This window comes from Mus pahari, chromosome 19, assembly GCF_900095145.1.
Source record: "Mus pahari chromosome 19, PAHARI_EIJ_v1.1, whole genome shotgun sequence".
In the NCBI taxonomy this organism is placed as follows: domain Eukaryota; kingdom Metazoa; phylum Chordata; class Mammalia; order Rodentia; family Muridae; genus Mus; species Mus pahari.
In genome coordinates, this window is record NC_034608.1 from 14585250 (window position 1) to 14607713 (window position 22464).

The window sequence follows — 22464 nt, forward strand, 5'->3', positions numbered from 1 at the left end:
GATTTATTTATTTATTATATGTAAGTACACTGTAGCTGTCTTCAGACACTCCAGAAGAGGGCATCAGATCTTGTTCTGGATGGTTGTGAGCCACCATGTGGTTGCTGGGATTTGAACTCCAGGCCTTCGGAAGAGCAGTCGGGTGCTCTTACCCACTGAGCCATCTCACCAGCCCCCTCATTTTACTTTTTGAGAAAAGATTTCTCTATTTCTTATTGTTGTTGTTTTTGTTTTTTGAGACAGGGTTTCTCTGTGTAGCCCTGGCTGTCCTGGAACTCACTTTGTACACCAGGCTGGCCTCGAACTCCGAAATCCGCGATTTATCTATTTTTATTTAATGTGCATTGGTGTTTGGCTGTATGTATGTCTGGGTGAGGGTGCTAGACCCCCTAAAACTGTAGTTACAGATAGCTGTGAGCTGCCGTGTGGATTGAACCGGGGTCTTTGAGAAAAGCAACCAATGTTCTTAATTTTTGAGGCATCTCTCCAGCTGCCACTGCCCCTCCCCGCCCCACTCCCACATTATTATTTTTATTTATTTTATTTATATGAGTATACTGGTATACTGTAGCTGTTTCCAGACACACCAGAAGAGGACATCAGATCTCCTTACAGATGGTTGTGAACCACCATGTGGTTGCTGGGAATTGAACTCATGACCTTTGGAAAAGCAGTCCGTGCTCTTATCCACTGAACCATCTCTCTAGACACCCCCTACCCCCATTTTTAGACAAGGCTTTTCCATGTAGCCTTGAGCACTGAATGTCTTGGAACTTGCTTTGTAGACCAGGCTGGCCTTGAACACAGAAATCCACCTGCCTCTGCCTCTCGAGTGCTGGAATTAAAGGCGTGCGCCACCACGCCCAGGTCTATTTTTCACTTTTTATTTCATAACAAGTCTTTGGAATCTGAAACGTGTTTTCCATTAAAATGAATCTCAGCTTCATTTTGAAGTTTTCATCAGAAAGTCTTTCTCGCCTGGTGGCATGGGCTCATGATTCCAGGAAGCTCAGAGAATCAGGAAGTCACTGCAGGAAGAAGATGGGGTGTTCCAAGGCCAGCTTTGGCTGCAGAGTGAGCTTAAGGCCAGGTTGAGCAACTTAGAATTTATTTCAAGATATAAAAAGAGTGCAGGCTACAGCTTTATGGTAAATCACTGGCCTAAAACCTCCCAGTGAGGACTTGGATGTGGCTCAGTGGTAGAGCCCCTGCCTAGAATCCCCCAGTGAGGGGCTGGGGGCATGGCTCAGTGGTAGAGCCCCTGCCTAGAATCCCCCATTGAAGGTCCGGAGGGCGTGGCTCAGTGGTAGAGCCCCTGCCTAGAATCCCCCATTGAAGGTCCGGAGGGCGTGGCTCAGCAGTTAAGTGCTTGTCTAGCTGGTAGGAGACCCTGGCTTCAATCCCCATTACTGGGGGGGGGGGGGAGGAAGAAATTAACCTTAGCAGGCTACTGATACACATCAATTATCCAAGTAGGAACAAAGCTGAGGTAGAAAGATCTCCGGTTTATGGCCAGCCTGGGATACATAGCGACACACTCCGAGAGAGAGAGAGAGAGAGAGAGAGAGAGAGAGAGAGAGAGAGAGAGAGCAGATTCATGTCCCCAGTCGTTCCAGGGCTCCTTGGAGGGTTTCCAATAACCAAATTAAGTATCTGCTTTATTTTTAGAATTGAAATTAACTAAAATTAATTCAAAGCCACTCTCACCGCCCCCCCCCCATAAACCCCAGCAGAACACGCATTCTTCTCTAAGTGTCCACGGAAACACTCCAAGACAGAGTGTAAACTGAGTCCTCGAACAGGGCTCAGTCGACCTAAGTGCTTGCAATCAGACCAGATGAGCTCTGTGACTCCCTGAAATTCGAATCAGTAAAGAAAGGGCATTGGGGACTCTGACAACTCCAGACCAGTAACCAATAGATCCAGAAATGATTCCTAGTGGGAGAAGACAGCAGGGGCTGAGGAGATAAAATGGGTAAAGTACTTTCTGCCCAAGCCAGAAGCACCTGAACTTGAGCTCCAAAACCCATGAAAAGGCCAGGGGCAGCACCATGCATATTTAACCTCAGTGCTGAGAGGAAACAGGCAAAGTCAGATGGATCCCTGGAGTTTCTAGTGAGCCAGGTTAACAGACTTGATGGGCGTCAGACTCAGTGATGAGACTGTCTCAAAATATAAGAATCGAGCTTGGTGGCACATGCCGTTTCACCCCCACACTCGGGAGGCAGAGGCTGACAGATCTGTAGAAGTCTGAGGCCAGCCTTGTCTATGTACTGTGTTCCGCACCAACCAGAGGTGTGAAGTGAGACCCTGTCTCAAAAAAAAAAAAAAAAAAAAGCCCAGTAGTTACGAGCATGTACTGCTTTTGCTGAGACCTGAAATCAGTTGTTGGCGGCGCGGGGTTTGGCAGCTTTGTTTGATCTGCTTTAGGATCTGAGGACCTTCACCGGTACCGCCAACACCAGGGGGCTATGCTGTCCCCTTCTGGCCACTGTGGGCACTGCATGCATGTGTACAAACCCAGACAGACTGCCACACACACACACACACACACACACACACACACACACACACACACACACACACACACACACACACACACACACGCACACGCACACGCACACGCACACGCGCGCACACACACAAATTTAGTTTCCAGGTCCCCTTTGCCACTTGTTGGCATGGCCACTTCAGATCCGGTGAACATAGAACAGTGCTCAGTAAACTTTTGTGGGATGGACAGATGGACAGATGGACAGAGAAACCCAGTGCGTACCTTTCACCGCTGCCCTGGTGACTGGGTAATGATGCTGTGCCACCCTTAGACTCACCCTCAAAAAGAATGTCTCTCTTGTTTCACTAGGAAGTTTGAGAACATATATATTGGCTGGGGTCACAAGTATAGCCCAGAGAACTTCAACCCCATGCTGCCAGCTCTGATTCAGCAAGAGTACCCCAGCGGCCCCGAAATCATGGAGATGAGTGACCCCACTGTGGAGGAGGAGCAGGCCCTGAAGGCTGCTCAGGAGCAGGCCCTGGCAGCCGCTGAAGAAGAGGAGGAGGATGAGGAAGAGGAGGAGGATGAAGACCTGGAGGACTGAGGCCCCCAAGCTCTTTCCCACAGCCTTTCCCCTTATTTGTAGCAACAGATTGTATTTTTCTTATTGGTTTTGTTCCCTGCCCTTGAAGGACACAGGTAGGAAACCACCCAGTGCTCCAAATAAAACTGCCCCCAGCACGGCTGCTTACTCACACACTCATTCAGTGTCCTGGGCAGCTGGCTCATTCATTCCTTCTCCATATTTGTTTGTTTTGTTTTATTTTTGTTTTTTCAAGACAGGGTTTCTCTGTGTAGCCCTGGCTGTCCTGGAACTCACTCTGTAGACCAGGCTGGCCTACAACGTAGAGATCCACCTTCCTCTGCCTGCCCCCACCCCCGCCCCCAAGTGCTGGGATTTAATGCTGATTTGTTTTTAAAAGATTTAAAATGTTGTGTGTTCGAGAGTTTGCGTGTGTGTGTGTGTGTGTGTGTGTGTGTGTGTGTGCAGATGCACTCAGAGACCAGAAGAGGGGGCTAGATCCCATGTCACCGGAGTTAGAGGTAGTTGTGAGCCACCCATCCTGATGTGGGTGTTGGGAGCTGAAGTTACATCATTCCGCCCCATTTGTTTTTTATTTTTAAATTTTATTGGGGGGGCGGGGCGCTGGTGTGATGGCTCTGTGTTCAAAGCACTGCTTGCTCTTCCAAAAGACCAGGGATTGATTCCCACGCCCCTCCATGAGACACGGCGGTTTACCACCAGTTGGCCAAGTGCTTGTCTAGCATGTACAAAACCCTGGGTTCAAGCCCTGCCAGTGCAACCTGGAAGAGACAGTCAGGAAGATCTGGAGTTTGTGGTGTTTGTTGTTGTTGTTTGTTTGTTTGTTTGTTTGATGGAGGTCAGCCTAGGGGGACCAAAACAAAACACAATCTTCTTCTGTCGATGAGATAAAACATAAAATGCCTTGACAGAGGGCAGCTTAGGGGACAAAGGGCTATTTCAGCTTGCAATTCCATAGCAGGGAAGTCAATGCAGGGCGGTCTCCAGAATAGAGCAGGAAGAAGGAATGCATGTGTGCTTGTTTCCTTGTGCTCAGCCTGGCTCTCCACTCTTACACAGGTCCGGACCCCCTGACTAGGGAATGGCGCCTCCCACAGTGGACTGAATCTTCCTGTATCAGTTAAGGCAATCTCCCCAGACTGGTTTACAGGCCAACCCACTATAGACGGTCCCTCCCTGTGATTCTAGGTAGCCTCAAATTGACCAGGTAACAATCATCATTACCGAAACAAAACCAAAAAAAGGTAGGCAAGGTCAGATCGGTGGCAGATGGCCACACTTCACTCTGACAGCAGCAGGACCACAGGTGGTCAGCGAGGAAGGGAAGAGCTGGGCATGGTGTCTCAGGCCTGAGACTCCAGAGGTTGGGTCAAGTTTGAGAACTGTCTGGGCTACAAGTATGAGACCAAACAAAGGTCAGTGAGATGGATCAGCGGGTAATGGCACTTGCTGCCAGGCAGCATGAGGACCTACGCTCCATCCTTAGGATCCACACGGAGGGAGGGCACTTGGCTCCCTCTGACCTCTCTACATGCTCGTCCACGCACAAATACACGCAAAAATAAATGCATTTTTTTTTTATTTAAAACAAAAGCCGGGCGTGGTGGCGCATGCCTTTAATCCCAGCACTTGGGAGGCAGAGGCAGGCGGATTTCTGAGTTCGAGGCCAACCTGGTCTACAAAGTGAGTTCCAGGACAGNGGCCAACCTGGTCTACAAAGTGAGTTCCAGGACAGCCAGGGCTACACAGAGAAACCCTGTCTCGAAAAACCAAAAAAAAAAAAAAAAAAAAAGAAAAAAGAAAAAAGAAAAAAGAAAAAAAAGAAAAACCAACAAAACAAAACAAGAATCGCCCGGAATCAGCTGTAACAACACGAGGCTTTGGAATAGGCTTTGCGGCTTCTCCGTTGCTGGGCAAACGGTTCCCAGGGCGCTGTTGTTAGGGTCTAGGGGCGTTCCCAACAGTCACGCCTCGGAGCCAACCACAGGCGAGCGTCTGTCGCGCTGACCACGCCCACACCTTGCCCCCGCCCCCCCAGCCCCAGAACCGTTACCTCAGCAACGGTCCCGGCTTCTCCCGCCTCCGGCTCTGGGTGCCAATCGTCGAGGCGTCACCCGGACGACGACCCTACCCCTTCCGGTGCTAGCCCCTCCACTTCCGGCTGGGGGGTCCGGCGGTGGGCGGTCGGGCTGCGGGGCGGCCCCGGGGGGCGGCCAAGATGGCGGCGGGCGGCGCGGAGGGCGGCCCGGGCCCCAGCGCCGCCATGGGCGACTGCGCGGAGATCAAGTCGCAGTTTCGCACCCGCGAGGGCTTCTACAAGCTGCTCCCCGGCGACGCGACGCGCAGGGCGGGCCCGACCTCCGCTCAGACCCCGGCGCCGCCTCAGCCCACTCAGCCCCCGCCCGGGCCCGCCGCAGCCTCCGGGCCTGGCGCCGCGGGTCCCGCGTCGTCCCCGCCGCCCGCCGGCCCTGGGCCGGGGCCCGCGCTGCCCGCCGTCCGCCTCAGCCTGGTGCGCCTGGGCGACCCGGAGGGCGCTGGGGAGCCGCCCTCCACGCCCTCGGGCCTGGGCGCGGGAGGAGACCGCGTCTGCTTCAACCTGGGCCGGGAGCTTTACTTCTACCCCGGCTGCTGCCGCCGCGGGAGCCAGCGGGTGAGTGCTCTGCTTGGTGGGGACTCGGGTGGCCGAGAGCGCTGGGGTCCCAGAGTGACAGGAGGCCCCGAGGTTGGGCATCCCGGGGGGAGCCTGGATCCTGGCGCTCATGGCGTCCTGAGAGGTTGCAGGGGACTCTGCGCGCGGGGAGGTTCCCTGGGGTGGTGAGTGTTCAGGACGTGTGACGGGGCTTCTGGAGGAGATGGGGGAGGGGGTCACGGTTTCCGAGGTGACAGGCATTCTGCAGGCGACGGGGAATCCTCAGAGGATGCAGGCCCAGGGGATGGAGGACGGAGAAAGGCATCCCGCCTCTGGGCGTGTTGGACGGAGTCTTAAGACTTGCCATACCCAGGACGGACGGGATTTGTAAGTGACGGGAGCCGAGGTGTGGCTTAGGGGGTCGACGAGCAAAGCAACAGGTGAAGGAGCTCCTAAAGAATATGGTGTCTCATGGCTTTGGGAGAATTGAAGAGGGGTTGGGAGAAAACTGATGGGAGCTCTGAATTGATGGGGTTCCGGGCAGGGGACAGCCCCAGGTGTGACAGATCTGTAAAGCCATCCTAGCAGAGCGTGACGTGAGGAAGTTGGGGGGGGGGACAGAGAGAGATGGGGGATCCTGAGAATCCAGGGGTGACAATGAGGGACTGTAGTGACTGCTGGCAGGCTGAACCACAACGGACATCCTGGAGTTTAGGGACTCCAGACCCTACAAAAGGAGGCTTCGGAGATGGCTCTGTGGATGGAATGTGTGTCCTGAAAGCATGAGGGCCTGCGTGTGGCTGCATCCTCGGGTCTGGGAGGTCTTAGACTATTGTCCTGCTGGGGCTGCTACTGTGACAGGCTGGGAAGCCTGGAGGAGAGTCAGCTCCAGGCCCCGGGGACTCCGATCCCTGATGCTGTGGGCACGGCGTGTCCCTGGATTACAGCTGGGAAGGCAGGCTCTGCGGTCTTCACTGGGTGCTGTGTGATCCTGTGCGTGTGAGCATGTGTGTGCCGTCCCGGGTTTGAGTCCCCTCCCTCCCGGCCTGTGGTTCCCTGCTCCTCTCCACCCGGCACCCCACTTCCCTCGAGGTTAACCCTGCTTCCTCTTAGTGGTTTTCCCTGACCTCAGTTCCTCTTCCTTCCGCTCCTGCTCTAACTCGTCTCCTCCCATGGTTCAAGTCCATTGATCTCAACAAGCCCATCGACAAGCGGATCTACAAGGGGACCCAGCCCACCTGCCACGACTTCAACCAGTTCACAGCCGCCACAGAGACCATCTCCCTGCTGGTGGGCTTCTCTGCCGGCCAGGTGCAGTATCTGGACCTCATCAAGAAAGACACCAGCAAGCTATTCAACGAAGAGGTGATTGAGGCCCCGAACTCTCCCCTTCTCATTTACCTACCCACCCCTGCACTAAGCTGCCTGGAAACAGAATAGGCTTGAAGGGGGCAGGAGGAGGGAGAGGGAACAAGAGACAGACAGCTGTGACAGTTTTCTGCCGTGCCAGCCCTATGCTGGAAGAATGCTTTACTGCCTGGGTTCTCATCCACTGATGGATAAGAAAATATGGTGCCCATCTCACAACTGAGGCTCATAGCCACTTGGGATGATTTTTGATATTCTTGCTAGCTTCAAGTTCTGGGCTCTTTGGGCTTTGGATTCCAGTTCCTCCTGTGTCATTGACTTGCTGTGTGGTTTTGGGAAAGTGATTTGTTCACTGAACCTTAGTTTTCTTCTGCAAAGTAGGAATTGTGTCCCCTTCTCACAGGACTGTAAACTCATTCACAAGGATTTGCTAGCCTGGCTTCAAAGGAGCCAGGACAGCTTAGCAAGCAGCAGGGAGGGCCTTGTGCTCTGTCTGCTGTCACTGGTCCAGGGGAGGTGGCCCACAAATGTTCTCAAAATAAGCAAGTGGCTGAAGGGAGTGGAGAAGCAGAGTAGTGAGTGGATTAGAAACTCAAGCACCCGTTCACCGCAGTGGTCCCTCCTTGCCGACCTCTATCCAGTGATAGCACAGTGAGCAGGCAGAAGACCTGCCCCTGCCACTCTCTGAGGCTGGCAACAGGTCACACAGATTCACCGGGGGTCCTGTACCTGCCAGCCAGGGAGGGGCTGGCGTTTGAAGTGAAGCCAAAGCAGGTAAAGAAGCCTCCAAGGAAGGACATTCAAGGGGAGAAAGGGCTGGGCCTCAGCACTGGTCTGTTATCAGAGCTATTTGGGAGGCTGAGGCAGGAGGACCAAAAGTTCAAGGTCTGCATGGGCTACAGAAGAGAAGGAACATCTTAGATAAATTCCACGAAACAGGACAGCCATTGGGCCGTGTTGCCAGGGTAGCAGTTGAGGGAGAGAAGACAGAAGATGTATTCTGAGAAGGAGCAGGAGCTGGCTCTGATTGTCCTGGAAAGCTGTAGGAAGGATGGTGCCCTCCTCCTCAGCAGCAGTCTGAGGAGTAGCCTTGCACACCCGGCTGCGGCTGTGCCTGAGCCGTAGGGTGGAGACCATTGGAAGCCTGAGCGGTAAGCAGCTTGGTCCCAGGAGAGAAGTTGGGTTATCATAATGGCTGCCTAAAGCCGATTCTCGGGTCTCAGACCAGGAGACAGCTGTAGGTGTCTGGGGCCAGCAGTGAGGCATTGTGGGTGGTGAGAGTGGCCTGGGCTGTGGGCACTTGGCTCTGGAAGCCCATGGCCTTTGTTGGAAGCTTTGACTTCCTTGTGGGCAGAGGAGAGAGGCTTGGAGGGTTTTGACGTGTGGCTGACAGGGTGAGGTTGCCATGAGCTTGTGCAAGGACATTGCTTGGGCATGTCCTCTGCATGCTGTTCCAGCTGCTGGGGGTCAGACTAGTGATGAGGATCCTTCCTCAGGGGACTCTGGGACCCTGGTGTTCTGGAGTTGAAGTTCTTGTCTTTTGGCTGGCAGTGAAGTGGGTGGAGGATAATGGAGGCTCCAAGGATGTCTTCACTGGCAGCCCTTCCCGGTGTCCCTGTGCCACCTGTCATCTGTCTCAGGCAGTGGGAGAGCTGGGGTCCGGGATAAGCTGTGGCCTGTCAGGATTACTCACCACTTCCCAACCCCACCCTGGTGTTCCCTTTGCAGCGGCTGATTGACAAGACCAAGGTGACATATTTGAAGTGGCTGCCTGAGTCAGAGAGTCTGTTCCTTGCTTCTCACGCCAGTGGCCACCTGTACCTCTACAACGTCAGCCACCCCTGCACCTCTACCCCACCCCAGTATAGTCTGCTAAAACAGGGTGAGGGCTTTGCTGTCTATGCAGCCAAAAGCAAGGCACCCCGTAATCCACTAGCCAAGTGGGCAGTGGGTGAGGGGCCCCTCAACGAGTTTGCATTCTCACCTGATGGCCGACACCTAGCCTGTGTCAGCCAGGATGGCTGCCTGCGTGTCTTCCACTTTGACAGCATGCTTCTGCGTGGGCTCATGAAGAGCTACTTTGGGGGTCTGCTGTGTGTGTGCTGGAGCCCTGATGGCCGCTACGTGGTGACAGGAGGGGAAGATGACTTGGTCACTGTGTGGTCCTTTACGGAGGGTCGTGTGGTGGCTCGAGGCCATGGCCACAAGTCCTGGGTCAACGCTGTAGCCTTTGATCCCTACACCACTCGCGCAGAGGAGGCGGTGTCAGCCAGTGCTGATGGAGATCCCAGTGGAGAAGAGGAGGGGCCTGAGGTCACCAGCTCAGACCCAGGAGCCCCGGTGTCCCCACTGCCCAAAACTGGCTCCATCACATACCGCTTTGGTTCAGCTGGTCAGGACACACAGTTCTGCCTGTGGGACCTCACAGAAGATGTGCTCTCCCCTCATCCATCTCTGGCCCGTACCCGCACCCTTCCAGGCACACCTGGTGCCACCCCACCAGCTTCTGGTAGTTCTCGGGCCGGAGAGACGGGTGCAGGCCCCCTGCCCCGCTCCCTGTCTCGTTCCAACAGTCTCCCACACCCAGCTGGTGGTGGCAAGGCTGGTGGGCCTAGTGCAGCGATGGAGCCAGGCATACCATTCAGCATTGGCCGCTTTGCCACACTGACCCTGCAGGAGCGGCGGGACCGGGGAGCCGAGAAGGAACACAAGCGCTACCACAGCCTGGGGAACATCAGCCGCGGTGGCAGTGGGGGCAATAGCAGCAATGACAAGCTCAGCGGCCCTGCCCCCCGCAGCCGCTTGGACCCGGCTAAGGTGCTGGGCACTGCACTGTGCCCTCGGATCCATGAGGTGCCGCTGCTGGAGCCTCTCGTGTGCAAGAAGATTGCTCAGGAGCGCCTGACCGTGCTGCTGTTCCTGGAGGATTGTATCATCACGGCCTGCCAAGAGGGCCTCATCTGCACCTGGGCCCGGCCCGGCAAGGCGGTGAGTCCACCTGCCCAAGCACTGAGGGGCACCAGTTCTGTCCCTACCGGATGCCAGGGATCCGTCAGCAGAAAGGTCAGGTATAGGAGACAGAATGGTGGGGACCACAGCTAACCATCTTTAGGGCCTCTGCTGGCCCAGGTGGCTCATCCTTAGTACTTCACACTCAAGGCAGGACCTGTGTTATAGGAAATCTGAAGTGTAGATGGTGAAACTTTATTTAGGTCTAGGGATGTGACTGAGCCGGGGGCCCACTTCTGGCCTGCCTGTTAGACACTGTTGCAGAGCCAGGGGCTGAAGGCCTGGATGGGAATTAGCCAGGGTCCAGGCCTACACTTCCTCTTGCTGCTGTGTGGTTCTGGTCACTGGGTCTCACAGATGGGCTGTGCAATGGCTGTGCTCTTAGTTGGTGAGGTGCAGGCCTGTCACCTGGTCAGACTTGAGCATGTGGTCTCAGTGTCTAGGGCCCCACTCTGCCCTCAGTCCCTCAGACCCTTGCTTTGGAAGGCTGGAGTCCAGAAGCCTTAGAACACAGGGCAGCTGCAGAGCCACTGCCAGGCTAGTAGGACTGCAGGAGTTGACTGAGTTCTCACAGACACCCCCTCTGTCTCCCTAGTTCACAGAGGAGGAGACCGAGGCCCAGGCAGGGCAAGCAAGTTGGCCCAGGTCACCCAGCAAGTCAGTTGTAGAGGTAGGACAACCCCCGAAGCTGCAAGTGGACCCCAGTCTCTCTGTGCTCTCCACTGTCGTCCGTCCCATCTGCCCAGGACACCTGGGGCCACATTACTGTGGAAGTGCTACCCTGGGCCAGCGGAGTCTGCTAAGCTGTTTGTTCCCAGCTGGGACAGCAGCTCCAAGGCCTTTGGGTGGCTCCTTCTCCAGGCTCTGGCAGAAGCCCAGGTGCTGTCTAACCCACCTTTCTCCTCTTGTCCTCCCCAGGGCATCTCCTCCCAACCAGGCAGCTCCCCCAGTGGCACTGTGGTGTGAAACGTGGCTGTCCCGTGTCCCCGGCCTCCCCGCTGACCTCAAGGATCACTGTATTAACAAGACTAATCATGATGGAGGGACTGCTCCAAGCCCACACTGCACAGACACTGGGGGCCCTCACCTAGGTTGGCCCAGCCGTGGGGATGCAGTGTCCTGTGTGGCCTTGGCCCTGTCCTCCACCCACTGCCAAGTACAATGACCTGTTCTCTGAAACATCAGTGTTAACCACATCCCTGTCCCAGCATGTGACTGTTCACTCCTGGGAGGAACTTAGCCCAGCTCCACAGTACCCCTGGGTGAGAGGGCAGGGCAGGGGCCATCCCCACTCCTGCCCAAACCCCACCCCTTGCTATGGTCTGTGCTTTTGAACAGTGTTAAATTATGGAAGCTCCCAAGGCCTTCCTTGTTCTTGAACCTCTTATTTATACTAAAGTCCTTGTTTGCACAGTGTTTCTGTTCCCTGGGGCAGGGTAGGGTGGGGGTTGCAGTACTTGGCCTCCAAGCTGTGCTCTGACCAAAGCAAGCCCAGTCTTAGCTGCCTCCCCGTCCCCTAGCCCTGAGCAGAGAGAGAGCCCTCTGAAAGATGAGTCTCCACTCCCAGAGTCAAGAGGCTGAGATGGCCTTCCTACTAGGTCCTTGGAGATGTTGGAAACTTTGAAACCCCAGGACTGTCCACGTGCTCTCCTTGGGAGAGGATGCTGGGATTGACTGCACTCCCTGCCGCCTCTGAATGCGCCTTTGCAGTCTGCTGCCCCTGGCCCTTTTATGACTGGCCATCTAGTGCCAGCTGGAGGTCATGATTTCCTCCCCAGAGAACTGGCCACCGTAGAAAGAAGCTAACTTGTCTCCTGGCTGGCTGTCCAGGCAGCTCCGCCCTCAACCCCCAAAAGGTTTCTGTCTCTAATCCTAGCCCAGGCAGGAATGTGGCTGCCCCGGCCTGTGGCCAAGGAGCTATTTTGGGGTTCTCTTTTGCTTTAGGAGGGCCTGGATCCACCACTTGCCTCCCCCGGCTAGGGCCAGCAGGTCACCCCTGGCCCTGGCGGCTGAGCAAGCTCTCTCCTGATCTTCCTTCTACCTCCTGCCAAAAGGGGGGGGGTAATACAGCAGGCACAGGGGCTAAATTTAACTGTCCCAAAGTCGGAATCCATTGCTGAGTCACGAAGAAGCTGCCCCTGGCCTCTGCCCCCCCCTCCACCACTACCCCCCCCACCCCCTGTTGCCCAGGCATCAGCCCTTTTCCCCCACCCCTCCCAGCTCTGAGTCTATAGACTGGCTCTCCTGGGCACTGACACCTCCCACCTGTAACTCCCTGTGCTCTCTTTATGGGTGGGTATAGGCAATGTGGGGGGCAACCCTGGAGTATTACTCTGTCCCCTGACATTGGGCTCTGAAGAATTTTGAGGGGCCCTGGAAGAAGGGAGTTGGGGTGTTGGCTCAGGAGGGGTTAAAACTGGGAGGCGGGAGGGGGGCTGGGCCAAGGGGTGGAGAAAAGAGGAGGAGGCCTTAAGCATAGAAGTGGCCAGAGAGACCCAAGGGATAGTCAGGGACGGGCAGACATGCAGCTAGGGTTCTGGGGCCTGGACAGGGGCAGCCAGGCCCCGTGACGGGAAGACCCCGAGCTCCGGCCCGGGGAGGGGCCATGGTGTTGCCTGCCCAACATGTCAGCCGAAGTGCGGCTGAGGCAGCTCCAGCAGCTGGTGCTGGACCCAGGCTTCCTGGGGCTGGAGCCCCTGCTCGACCTTCTCCTGGGCGTCCACCAGGAGCTGGGCGCCTCTCACCTAGCCCAGGACAAGTATGTGGCCGACTTCTTGCAGTGGGGTGAGTACGGACAGGAAACCTGGGGTCGGGTGCAAGGCAGAGATGGGTCTACAGGGCAAGATGGGCTATGGAGGGGCAGGAGGGCCTGGAAAGGGCTTATTGTAAGGGGGCCAAGCAGAGCTCACGACCTGATCCCAAGATCCCCTGGTGTGGCACCAGGGTCAGTGAGGCCATCTATGACTCAGCCAGTGCAGGCTGGGGTGGGCACAGCCTCCTGCTGTCTGTACCCACACTAGGACCTGGCAGCTTTCTCTTTTAGGACCCTTGGCTCCCCCAAACGGGCTTTATAGCCCTCCCTGGTTTCCCAGAGTGTGGGGAGGGACAGCGTGGAGCAGCTGCCAGGGTGTGGCCCATAGGCAGGTGTTTGGCGTCTGCCTCCCCAGCTGCCCTGACAGGTGTCCAGGAGCTATGAGGGCACAGTGACTCACAGAGGCCCTGGGGGAGAACCAGCCCGGCAGACAGGCGCCACTGAGCACCCTTTCTGTTCCCCAAATTAAGAGGAAGGAACAACTTCAGCTTCCGAGTGTGCCCATCCCTAGCACCCTGGTCCCTCCCAGCCTTTGTGGGCCAGATTGGTGACCCTCCTGGCTTCTCATCTGCCTTCGTGGTCCTAGCTCAAGACCTCTAATTCCCCTGCTGACTTAGATGCCCTTCCCCAAAGGTCTTCTCAGGCCTAGTGGACAAGCGTGGAGCCTTATCTGCTCCTGCCCAACATTGAGCCAAAGCTCCAGCTTACCCCAGCTTCCTTACAAGTAACGACCTGGTTTTGTTGCTCTGTGCCTATCATTAAGGGTCCAGGTCTTGGTCCTTGGCTGTCTGCCCATGTGTGTGACCCTGGTTCATTCTCCCTTCCTCCCCCGTTTCACAGATGGAAAGATGAGGCCATGGGTTAGACCACTAAGTCCATGAAAGACCTTTTCTCCTCTCCAGCTCTCAGTGTCTCCCTCAACCTTTCTTTTGCAAGAAAGATGGGGTTTGGGCTGGCAGGGTAAACTGAGAACTGGGGTGGGGGCAGGGGGTCTGACCCTCTGGGAAGGAGCAGTCCTTTTGTGGCCTGAGCAGCATCTTGTGGGCCCCTCCCCTGCCAGGCCTGGGTGGGGGAGGGGGCCTGGGTTCCCGCTGCCTTAAAAGGGCTCAACGCCTTGGCTCTCTCCTCCTCCCCACCCCCCAGCCTGGGCCCTAGCTGTATCTTCCCTGTCTGCCCACTTTCTCGAACCCCTTTCTTCTCCGTGACCCCCATCTCCCCGCTTCCCCACACGTTCCTCCTCCATCCTTACTCCCAGTCCTTAGAGCTTCCCTAAGGGAGAGCTGACCTCCCTCTGCCCACCCAGCACCCCCAGTCGCCAGCCTCAGACCTAGCTGCCCTTCCCTCCGGCTGAGCCACCCTAGCACAGGACCTTATACCCTGGAGCTTTGGGTATAAGAAGACTCTCCTTCACCCTTTGGAAACCAAGAAAGCCCTTCCAGCAGTGCCCAGGATGCCGGAGGGCTGTGACCCTCCCCCACTTCGTCTTCGTGCTGGCTGTGCTGACACAGCTCCAGTTCGAGGCTGTGGCCCAAGACATTAAGTGAGAGCCCCGGGTGACCTGACTTAACACCCTGATCCTCACATGGGAGAGAAAGGCCTCATGCTCCAGCTTCTCCCTCTGCCTCCCTTTTCTGCCCTGCAGCCCTGTGGAAACACAAACATCTGGGTCCCACAAACATCACAGAGGTTTTGAAAGCAGAATCCTAAAGCCGATTTAAGGGGCAGAAGGAAGGAGACTATAAAGTCACCATCCTTACCGCTAGTGTTCTGGTGACCCTTGGTTCTTCTCCCTCCATCCCCACCCAGTGGAGCCCATTGCAGCAAGGCTTAAGGAGGTCCGACTGCAGAGGGATGACTTTGAGATTTTGAAGGTGATCGGGCGTGGGGCGTTCAGCGAGGTGAGTCTTCAGTGGCCTGGGAATGGAACTTTACTTATTGTGGGTGGGGCATAACAGCTGGGGCCGAGCCCTAAAAATTGATGAATGAGCTTGAATTTAAGGCTGGAGGGGTGGAGGCGGGGCTTGTGGTCAGTGGGCGGTGTGCACGTGGGGGCGTGGCTAGGGTTGGGTGGAGATAAGGGTGGAGTCCTGTCTGGGTGAGCCTTGCTGGTTTTCCCTGCCACCTCTACTGTCATCCCGGTTCCGTATTTAGGTAGCGGTGGTGAAGATGAAACAGACGGGCCAAGTGTATGCCATGAAGATTATGAATAAGTGGGACATGCTGAAGAGAGGCGAGGTGAGGGCCAGGGATGAGGGCAGCGCCCTCATCTCTCCAACTCACCTCCTGTAGCTTCTCTCCTACCTCCCAGGTGTCGTGCTTCCGGGAAGAAAGGGATGTATTAGTGAGAGGGGACCGGCGCTGGATCACACAGCTGCACTTTGCCTTCCAGGATGAGAACTACCTGGTGAGCTCCGGGTTCAGGTGACTAGGAAAGAGTGACAGTTACATCGCCCCAAGTCGAGAAAGCTGGAGAAGGGAGAAGCTGCTGGGGGGCGGGCAGGTAGGATTGTGTCTCAAGTATAGGAGGGACCTTCCTTGAGACAGGAGTGATATCTGCTTTGGCCTTCGGATGGGGCGCTCTCACTGTGCGGGGGTGCTCTGTGCTTGGGAACGGGGTGTCTTTGGGAGTCTTGGGGGCTACCAAACCCCTGTGACACACCCGCTCCCAGTACCTGGTCATGGAATACTACGTGGGCGGGGACCTGCTAACGCTGCTGAGCAAGTTTGGGGAGCGGATCCCCGCCGAGATGGCGCGCTTCTACCTGGCCGAGATTGTCATGGCCATAGACTCGGTGCACCGGCTGGGCTACGTGCACAGGTGGGCGTGGCGGGGCCCTTGGAGGGTTAGCAGAGTTTGTGTGGGAAGGAAGGGTACCTGAAGGTCGGATCCCATTGGGGACAGGACCGGGGTCTAGAATTGTAGAATCCTGGTTGGGGTGGAAGTGGATCGAACTGATGGGATTTAAGAGGGAAGGTTTTCAAGAAAGCACACTTCCCTCTTCTCTCTGTGCACAGGGACATCAAACCAGATAACATTCTGCTGGACCGATGTGGGCACATTCGCCTGGCAGACTTCGGCTCCTGCCTCAAGCTGCAGCCTGATGGAATGGTAAGAAGAGCCTGATGAAACCTCCCTCATTGGTGAAGGACCAGATTAGGGGCGGGGCCGGGGTGAGGGGCAGGAGGGGAACTTGGTCGGGGATGTCCTGCGCACCGGGTTTGGACGGTCAGGGGAAAGGTTGTAAGCATTCAGGTCTGGTTGGCACAGGTGAGGTCGCTGGTGGCTGTGGGCACCCCGGACTACCTGTCTCCTGAGATTCTGCAGGCCGTTGGAGGAGGGCCTGGGGCAGGCAGCTACGGGCCAGAGTGTGACTGGTGGGCACTGGGTGTGTTCGCCTATGAAATGTTCTATGGGCAGACACCCTTCTACGCGGACTCCACAGCCGAGACATATGCCAAGATTGTGCATTACAGGGTGAGCATGGGCACCTTGCAGGGAGACTGACTTAGTTAGTGGCTTGTGCTCCCAGACTGTCTTTTTTAAAAAGATACTTATTTATGTGTGTGTGTTTTCCGTGCATGTATGTCAGTGCACTGAGTTGGTGTGCGAAGGTCAGAGGGTGTGGGACCCCCTAGAACTGGGGTCACAGACTGTTGTGTGCTGAGTGCTGAGTGCTGGGAAACAGAATCTTGATGGCTCTGCTAGAGCAGCCAGTGCGCTGAAACGACGGAGCCAGCTCTGCAGTCAGGGCTAACTCTTGTTTTTCTTTCTAAACAGGAACACTTGTCTCTGCCGCTGGCAGACACAGGTGTCCCTGAGGAAGCTCAGGACCTCATTCGTGGGCTGCTGTGTCCTGCGGAGATAAGGCTAGGTCGAGGTGGGGCAGGTGATTTCCAGAAACATCCTTTCTTCTTTGGCCTTGATTGGGAGGGTCTCCGAGACAGTGTACCCCCCTTTACACCAGACTTCGAGGGTGCCACGGACACATGCAATTTTGATGTGGTGGAGGACCGGCTCACTGCCATGGTGAGCGGGGGCGGGGTACGTACCTGCAGTTCCTGATCGGTTGAGGGGACTTCCCTAGCCTCTTCCATAAAATTGGGGTGATTGGCCAGGTGTGGTGGTGCATACCTTTAATCCCAGAACTTCATAGGTGGAGGCAGGTGGGTCTCTGGTAAATCAAGGCCAGCTTGGTCTACAGAGTGACTTCTAGGCCAGTCAGGGTTATGCAGTGAGACCCTCCCTTGAAAAATAAAAGAAGGGGGTGATGACCTTCCTGGGTCCCAAATTATTATCCTAGAGCACTGCCATGTGTCCACTGAGGTGTGAGGACACACAGGTGACCAGTCCCCAAGACAGTGAGTGAGGCCTCACTCTTGGAAGTACTAAAATGGAATGTAGGGGGGGAACTCTTGACCCAGCCTGGAAAGTGCTAGAAGGCTTCCTGGAGGAGGAGACTGAGCTGAGCCCAGAAGGATGCAGAAGATGCAGGAGGTGCTTTCTCAGGCGAGTGCTCTCAGCATTTTAACAAGCTCTAGGCCCTGCCTTGGGCCACGTGCAGAGAGAGAAGTCTGGTGTGGGCAGAGAGAGCCCCGATAGGAAGCAACAAGATAGAAGAGAAAATGGTGGAGTTTGTTGGTGGGGGGCAGTTATGCCATGAACATAGAGGGGCGAAGGGCCATCTCGGATAACTGCTAGCCACAGAGCCCTGCACGTCTTCCTAGGAGACACTGTCCGACATGCAGGAAGACATGCCGCTCGGGGTCCGCCTGCCCTTCGTGGGTTATTCCTACTGCTGCATGGCCTTCAGGTGAGCAGACTGCCCCCAACTGGGGCCTGTGTGCAGCTCACCACAGCCACTCAAGTGAAGGCTCAGTCTTCAAACCAAGTATTCTTAGGAGCTGTCTAAGTTAGGCTTTCTGCTGCTGTGATGAATCATGACTAAAAGCAAGCTGGGGAGGAAAGGGTTTGTTTATGTGGTTTACATTTCCACATGGTAGCCCATGACTGAAGGAAGTCAGGGCAGGAATTCACAACGGGGCTGCGGGGACTTGGAGCTGGTGCAGAGGCAGTGAGGAGCTGCTTACTGGCCCGATCCTTACACTTCCTCAGCCTGCTTCCTTGTAGAGCCCAGGACCACCAGGCCAGTGATGGCTCCACCCACAATGGGTTGAGCTCTCCTCCATAATCACTAGTTATGAAAATGTCCTACAGGCTTGCCTGTAGCTTCATCTTTTGAGGCATTTTCCTTTTTTTCTTTTTTTCCTTTTTCTTTTCTTTTCTTTTTTGAGTCTTTTAGAGACAGGGTCTTTCTGTGCAGCTCTGGCTGTCTTGGGATTCATTCTGTAGACCAAGCTGGCCTTATTTATTTATCTTATGTACATGAGTACACTATCACGTCTTCAGACACACCACAAGAGGGCATCAGGTCCCATTACAGATGGCTGTGAGCCACCATGTGGTTGCTGGGAATTGAACTCAGGACCTCCGGAAGAGCAGTCAGTGCTCTTAACCACTGAACCATCGCTCCTGCCCTGTAGAGGCATTTTCTTCATTAAGGCTCCCTCCTCTGTAATGACGTGATGACTCCAGCTTGTTGTGTCAAGTGGACATAAGACTAGGAAAGCAGCTACATGTGTACTTTGTTTATTTTTGTTTTGCTTTTTAAGACTGGGTGTCTCCATTTCATAGCTCTGGCCATCCTGCCCATTGTACGGTGACATTTCAGTTCAGTTGTATAACCTAAGAATCTTAGACTCAGCCTTACAGAATCCTGCTATTGACCTTCATGGTTCTAGGACATGCCATAGAATCCAGGAGCTTAGAAAAACAAACCTGAAATGGAGCACATAACAATAATACAACTTCTAAGTTTTTAAAAGTTTTCTGTCTTGTTTTCTGAGGCAGGGTCTCCTTAATATAGTCTGAGCTGCCCTTTGAGTGCTGTACCACCACGCGTAGTCAATAAAGCCTTTAAAAAGCATCCATTATGCTGCCTGTGGTGGCACAGACCTATAATCCCGGCAAGATTATCAGAAGTTCAAGACCATCCTGGGCTATATAGTAATCTAATGCTAGCCTGGTCTACAAGAGACTCTGTCTCAAGAAACAAAAGATAAATAGCGTCCACTATTGCTAGGCAATAGAACCCTATAACCCTACCATTGAGGAGGCTGAGGCTGGAACATCACTGCAAATTTGAGGCCAGGCCGGTCTACAAATAAGTTCCAGGATAGCCAGAGCTGGCATAGAGAAACCTTGTATCAACAATAAAGAGAACTTATCTAGCATTTATGAGGGTAAATAAAAATTTATCAATGTCACACAAAAAAAATTAGATGAAGAGACTGCTTTAAGGAGTAAACTGGGAAGCAGGGAACACTTGGAGGATGCTCACACAGGTACCCACCATCAGGCATGTCTCAGGCCTGCACAAGGAAGGACAACTTATTTCCTGCTCTGCAAGCAGCATGCCATGCTCCTTAGAGCGTGTTGGACGCAGCCCACCCTCAGTAGAGTTCTATCGCTCAGCCCCTCGGCAAGGCAGCCCAGGTGCTGAGGCCCAGGCAGTCGGCTCTCTGCTCGGCTCTGCACCTCCTTTAGCCTTAGCCTAGGAGCCTGGCCTGGTGCCCACAGGCCAGGGAGTCCCTAGCCTTTTCCTCTTCTCAGAGATGATCAGGTCACGGACCCCACCCCCATGGAACTAGAGGCCCTGCAATTGCCTGTGTCAGACTTGCAGCCCCCAGTGTCCCCACCGGATCAAGGGGTGAGTAGACTGAGAGGTGGGCAAAGCTTCCTGGGTAGGTGTACCTGCAGTGGCATGTACAGTGCCAGGCTGTTAATTCAGTAGGACACTGTCCCCAACTGGCCCAACAGCACATCCTGTAACCCTAGCTAGTCAGGAGGAGCCCAAATTCAAGACTTGCTCCGGTTATGTAATGAGGTCCTGTCTTGGAATAAAAACAAAGAAGAGAACTAGGGATAGCTCAGCGGTAGATGCTCTCCTGGCATGGGGGTGGGGTCAGAAAGCAGCACCAACCTGGGCCTGGGAGGGAGGGCCTGCCAACCACCTGGAGGAGTCTGAGGGAGAGGCTCTCACCGCCAGATGGTGAGCAAAGTTCAGAGGCCATCAGGTGGGGTGCCACAGAGAGGTGGGCAGCATCGGAAAGGAGTGACAAGACACAAACTGGGGAGGCCTAAGGGCAGAGCCAGGGTTGTCTGAGGCCCTGCAGAGCTGGGGGGATGGGGAGAGGGGCGGGAGGGAAGTACGGGACTGATCCAACTCTGACCCCCCACTGGCAGGCTGAAGAGGCCGACCTAGTGGCTGTCCCTGTCCCTGTTCCTGCGGCTGAGGCAGAGACCATGGTGACGCTGCAGAAGCTCCAGGAAGCCCTGGAAGAAGAGGTTCTCACCCGGCAGAGCCTGAGCCGCGAGCTGGAGGCCATCCGTACCGCCAACCAGAACTTCTCCAGGTCGGGATCACGGTGCTGGGATGAGGGGAGAGAGAGCAGCAACCCTCGCAGTCTCCTCACCGGATAGGTCGGCTCACTCGCCTGTTTTTCCACAGCCAACTACAGGAGGCCGAGGTCCGGAACCGAGACCTTGAGGCGCATGTTCGGCAGCTACAGGAACGGATGGAGATGCTGCAGGCCCCAGGAGCCGCAGGCGAGTCCCTTACCCACTCCCAACCGGGGGGCACCGGGTGGAGATGGGGGGCATGTTGGGTGTGTGAACTCTCGGGGCAGGGGAGGAGTCCAGGCTGGGCACCGCAGCCGCGCCACTGCCTTTCTCCGTCCTCCACGCTCCATACACCTCTCTCTTCTCCTTTCAGCCATCACGGGGGTCCCCAGTCCCCGGGCCACGGATCCACCTTCCCATGTAAGACCCCTCTCTCCCCTCCGCGACCCCACTCAGTCCTTCCCCCGTCCACATTTAGGGTCCACTGTCCTTGGGGGTTCCAGAAGAAAGCTGCCCTTCGCTCATCCATTCAGCATGCACTATCTACCAGCTCTCCCTCGCCAAATCCTCCCCAAGGGAACTCCCTAGACTCCCGTTCTGGCCTCGACTAGATTCCCCGCACTGCCTCTCGCCCTGCTGCTGGGCTCAGATCGGGTCACCTGTCCCTTCTCTCTCCAGCTAGATGGCCCCCCGGCCGTGGCTGTGGGCCAGTGCCCGCTGGTGGGGCCAGGCCCCATGCACCGCCGTCACCTGCTGCTCCCTGCCAGGGTATGTCCCACGTCCGTCCGCCACGGGCCTCTGCCTAGCTCTGCCCACTGAGTGTCACCACTGCTTGCTGTGCCTCTGTGGAGCCTGGCCCACCGCAGGGAGGGGGGTATTCGGGCGGCCAATCTTGCAAGCAGACCAACTTTAGCTGAGCTGCGGGCTGTGGGGACCAGAGATGCGCTCAGAGGCCCATCTATGGGTATCGGCTGGGCGGCTCCCAGGAGCCAGTGGGGCCCTGTGGCCTGGTGCTAATCCAGCCTTCTCGCCTGCAGATCCCTAGGCCTGGCCTATCCGAGGCGCGTTGCCTGCTCCTGTTCGCCGCTGCTCTGGCTGCTGCCGCCACACTGGGCTGCACTGGGTTGGTGGCCTATACCGGCAGTCTCACCCCAGTCTGGTGTTTCCCGGGAACCACCTTCGCCCCCTGAACCCTAAGACTCCAAGCCATCTTTCATTTAGGCCTACTAGAAAGGTCGAGTGACCAGGGAACGACCCAAAGCGTCTCTGTGCCCATCCTCACCCCCACCCTCACCGCTCCGCTCCTGTGATCCGGGCCCGCCACCTGGCGGCCGGGGAGGGAGGAACAGGGCTCGTGCCCAGCACCCTGGATCCTGCGGAGCTGGCAGCCGACTTCTGCTGCAGCAGCCGGGCCTTCGCCGACCACGCTTTTCCCAGCCCCGACGTGGATGGGCAAACTGCCCCGCTCATCCGATTCCACTTTTCACTCTCCCAGCCATCAGTTACAAGCCATAAGCATGGGCTCCCTATCCCCAGGGACATCCCAGTCCCATAGTGAAGGATCAGCAAGACCTCTGCCAGCACACACGGAGTCTTTGGCTTCGGACAGCCTCACTCCTGGGGGTTGCTGCAACTCCTTCCCCGTGTACACGCCCGCACTCTCCCAGCGGAGCCACAGCTGCACCCCCCCCCCCAAGGCAGTGTGGGTATTTATTGACCTTGTTATATGACTCACTGACAGACTCCGGGACCCACGTTTTAGATGCACTGAGACTCGACATTCCTCGGTATTTATTGTCTGTCCCCACCTACGACCTCCACTCCCGACCCTTGCGAATAAAATACTTCTGGTCTGCCCTAAATCCCGCGCAATATCTCTGTTGTGGAAAGGAAGCCGCCCCGCAGGCCAGTGGAGAGTCCAGTAGAGACAACCAATGGCTTGAGTGGGAGCTAGGGGGGAGGCAAAGCGCACGAATCAGGCTGAAGGGTGGGGCTTAGGCATCCAGCCAGTAGGAGAGGAGCAGCAAGCCACCAGAGACACCACCGCCCCCCACCCTCCCCCCCAGCTGTGACCCAGCTGTGCCAC

At 55.9% G+C, this 22464-nt stretch overlaps 3 protein-coding genes across 7 annotated transcripts in view; all 3 read left to right on the forward strand.

Annotated features, from left to right (window-relative positions):
• Rsph6a (radial spoke head 6 homolog A) overlaps positions 1-3276 on the forward strand; it is a 21737-nt gene extending 18461 nt beyond the window's left edge. The window contains exon 5 of one of the 2 annotated variants that reach the window (XM_021219823.1): positions 2864-3276. In XM_021219823.1, the coding sequence (XP_021075482.1) occupies positions 2864-3101 (238 nt within the window). In that variant the 3' untranslated portion in view covers positions 3102-3276. The remainder of the gene's footprint in view (positions 1-2863) is intronic. The other variant, XM_021219822.1, reaches the window with a different exon arrangement.
• A 1881-nt stretch (positions 3277-5157) lies between these two features.
• Positions 5158-11512, forward strand: Dmwd (DM1 locus, WD repeat containing). The gene is made up of 5 exons (XM_021218981.2): positions 5158-5751; positions 6913-7095; positions 8827-10086; positions 10703-10777; positions 11026-11512. The coding sequence occupies exons 1-5, from the start codon at positions 5320-5322 to the stop codon at positions 11071-11073; spliced, it is 1998 nt and encodes a 665-aa protein (XP_021074640.1). The 5' UTR covers positions 5158-5319; the 3' UTR covers positions 11074-11512.
• A 1069-nt stretch (positions 11513-12581) lies between these two features.
• Positions 12582-22230, forward strand: Dmpk (DM1 protein kinase). 4 transcript variants are annotated; one of them, XM_021219209.2, is made up of 15 exons: positions 12582-12891; positions 14726-14817; positions 15071-15154; positions 15228-15323; positions 15589-15737; positions 15935-16028; positions 16188-16394; positions 16698-16946; positions 17645-17730; positions 19590-19686; positions 20223-20392; positions 20488-20585; positions 20752-20798; positions 21057-21146; positions 21416-22230. In XM_021219209.2, the coding sequence occupies exons 1-15, from the start codon at positions 12732-12734 to the stop codon at positions 21566-21568; spliced, it is 1872 nt and encodes a 623-aa protein (XP_021074868.1). In that variant the 5' UTR covers positions 12582-12731; the 3' UTR covers positions 21569-22230. The 4 variants fall into 4 exon arrangements, with proteins under 4 accessions (XP_021074868.1, XP_021074867.1, XP_021074866.1 ...); XM_021219208.2 differs by having other exon boundaries at positions 21061-21146; XM_021219207.2 differs by having other exon boundaries at positions 12583-12891; positions 16698-16961.
• Positions 22231-22464: the final 234 nt, after the last annotated feature.

What these genes read in the sequence shown, in the direction of transcription:
- Dmpk (XM_029532106.1), top strand. Translation starts at nt 12,732, where the DNA reads ATGTCAGCCGAAGTGCGGCTGAGGCAGCTCCAGCAGCTGGTGCTGGAC. An exon ending in TGTCCCCACCGGATCAAGGG is followed by an intron (nt 19,687 to 20,222) that starts GTGAGTAGACTG and finishes CCCCACTGGCAG; the next exon opens with GCTGAAGAGGCCGACCTAGT. An exon ending in GCAGGCCCCAGGAGCCGCAG is followed by an intron (nt 20,586 to 20,751) that starts GCGAGTCCCTTA and finishes TTCTCCTTTCAG; the next exon opens with CCATCACGGGGGTCCCCAGT.
- Dmwd (XM_021218981.2), top strand. Translation starts at nt 5,320, where the DNA reads ATGGCGGCGGGCGGCGCGGAGGGCGGCCCGGGCCCCAGCGCCGCCATG. An exon ending in GCCGCCGCGGGAGCCAGCGG is followed by an intron (nt 5,752 to 6,912) that starts GTGAGTGCTCTG and finishes CCATGGTTCAAG; the next exon opens with TCCATTGATCTCAACAAGCC. An exon ending in GGGCCCGGCCCGGCAAGGCG is followed by an intron (nt 10,087 to 10,702) that starts GTGAGTCCACCT and finishes CTGTCTCCCTAG; the next exon opens with TTCACAGAGGAGGAGACCGA.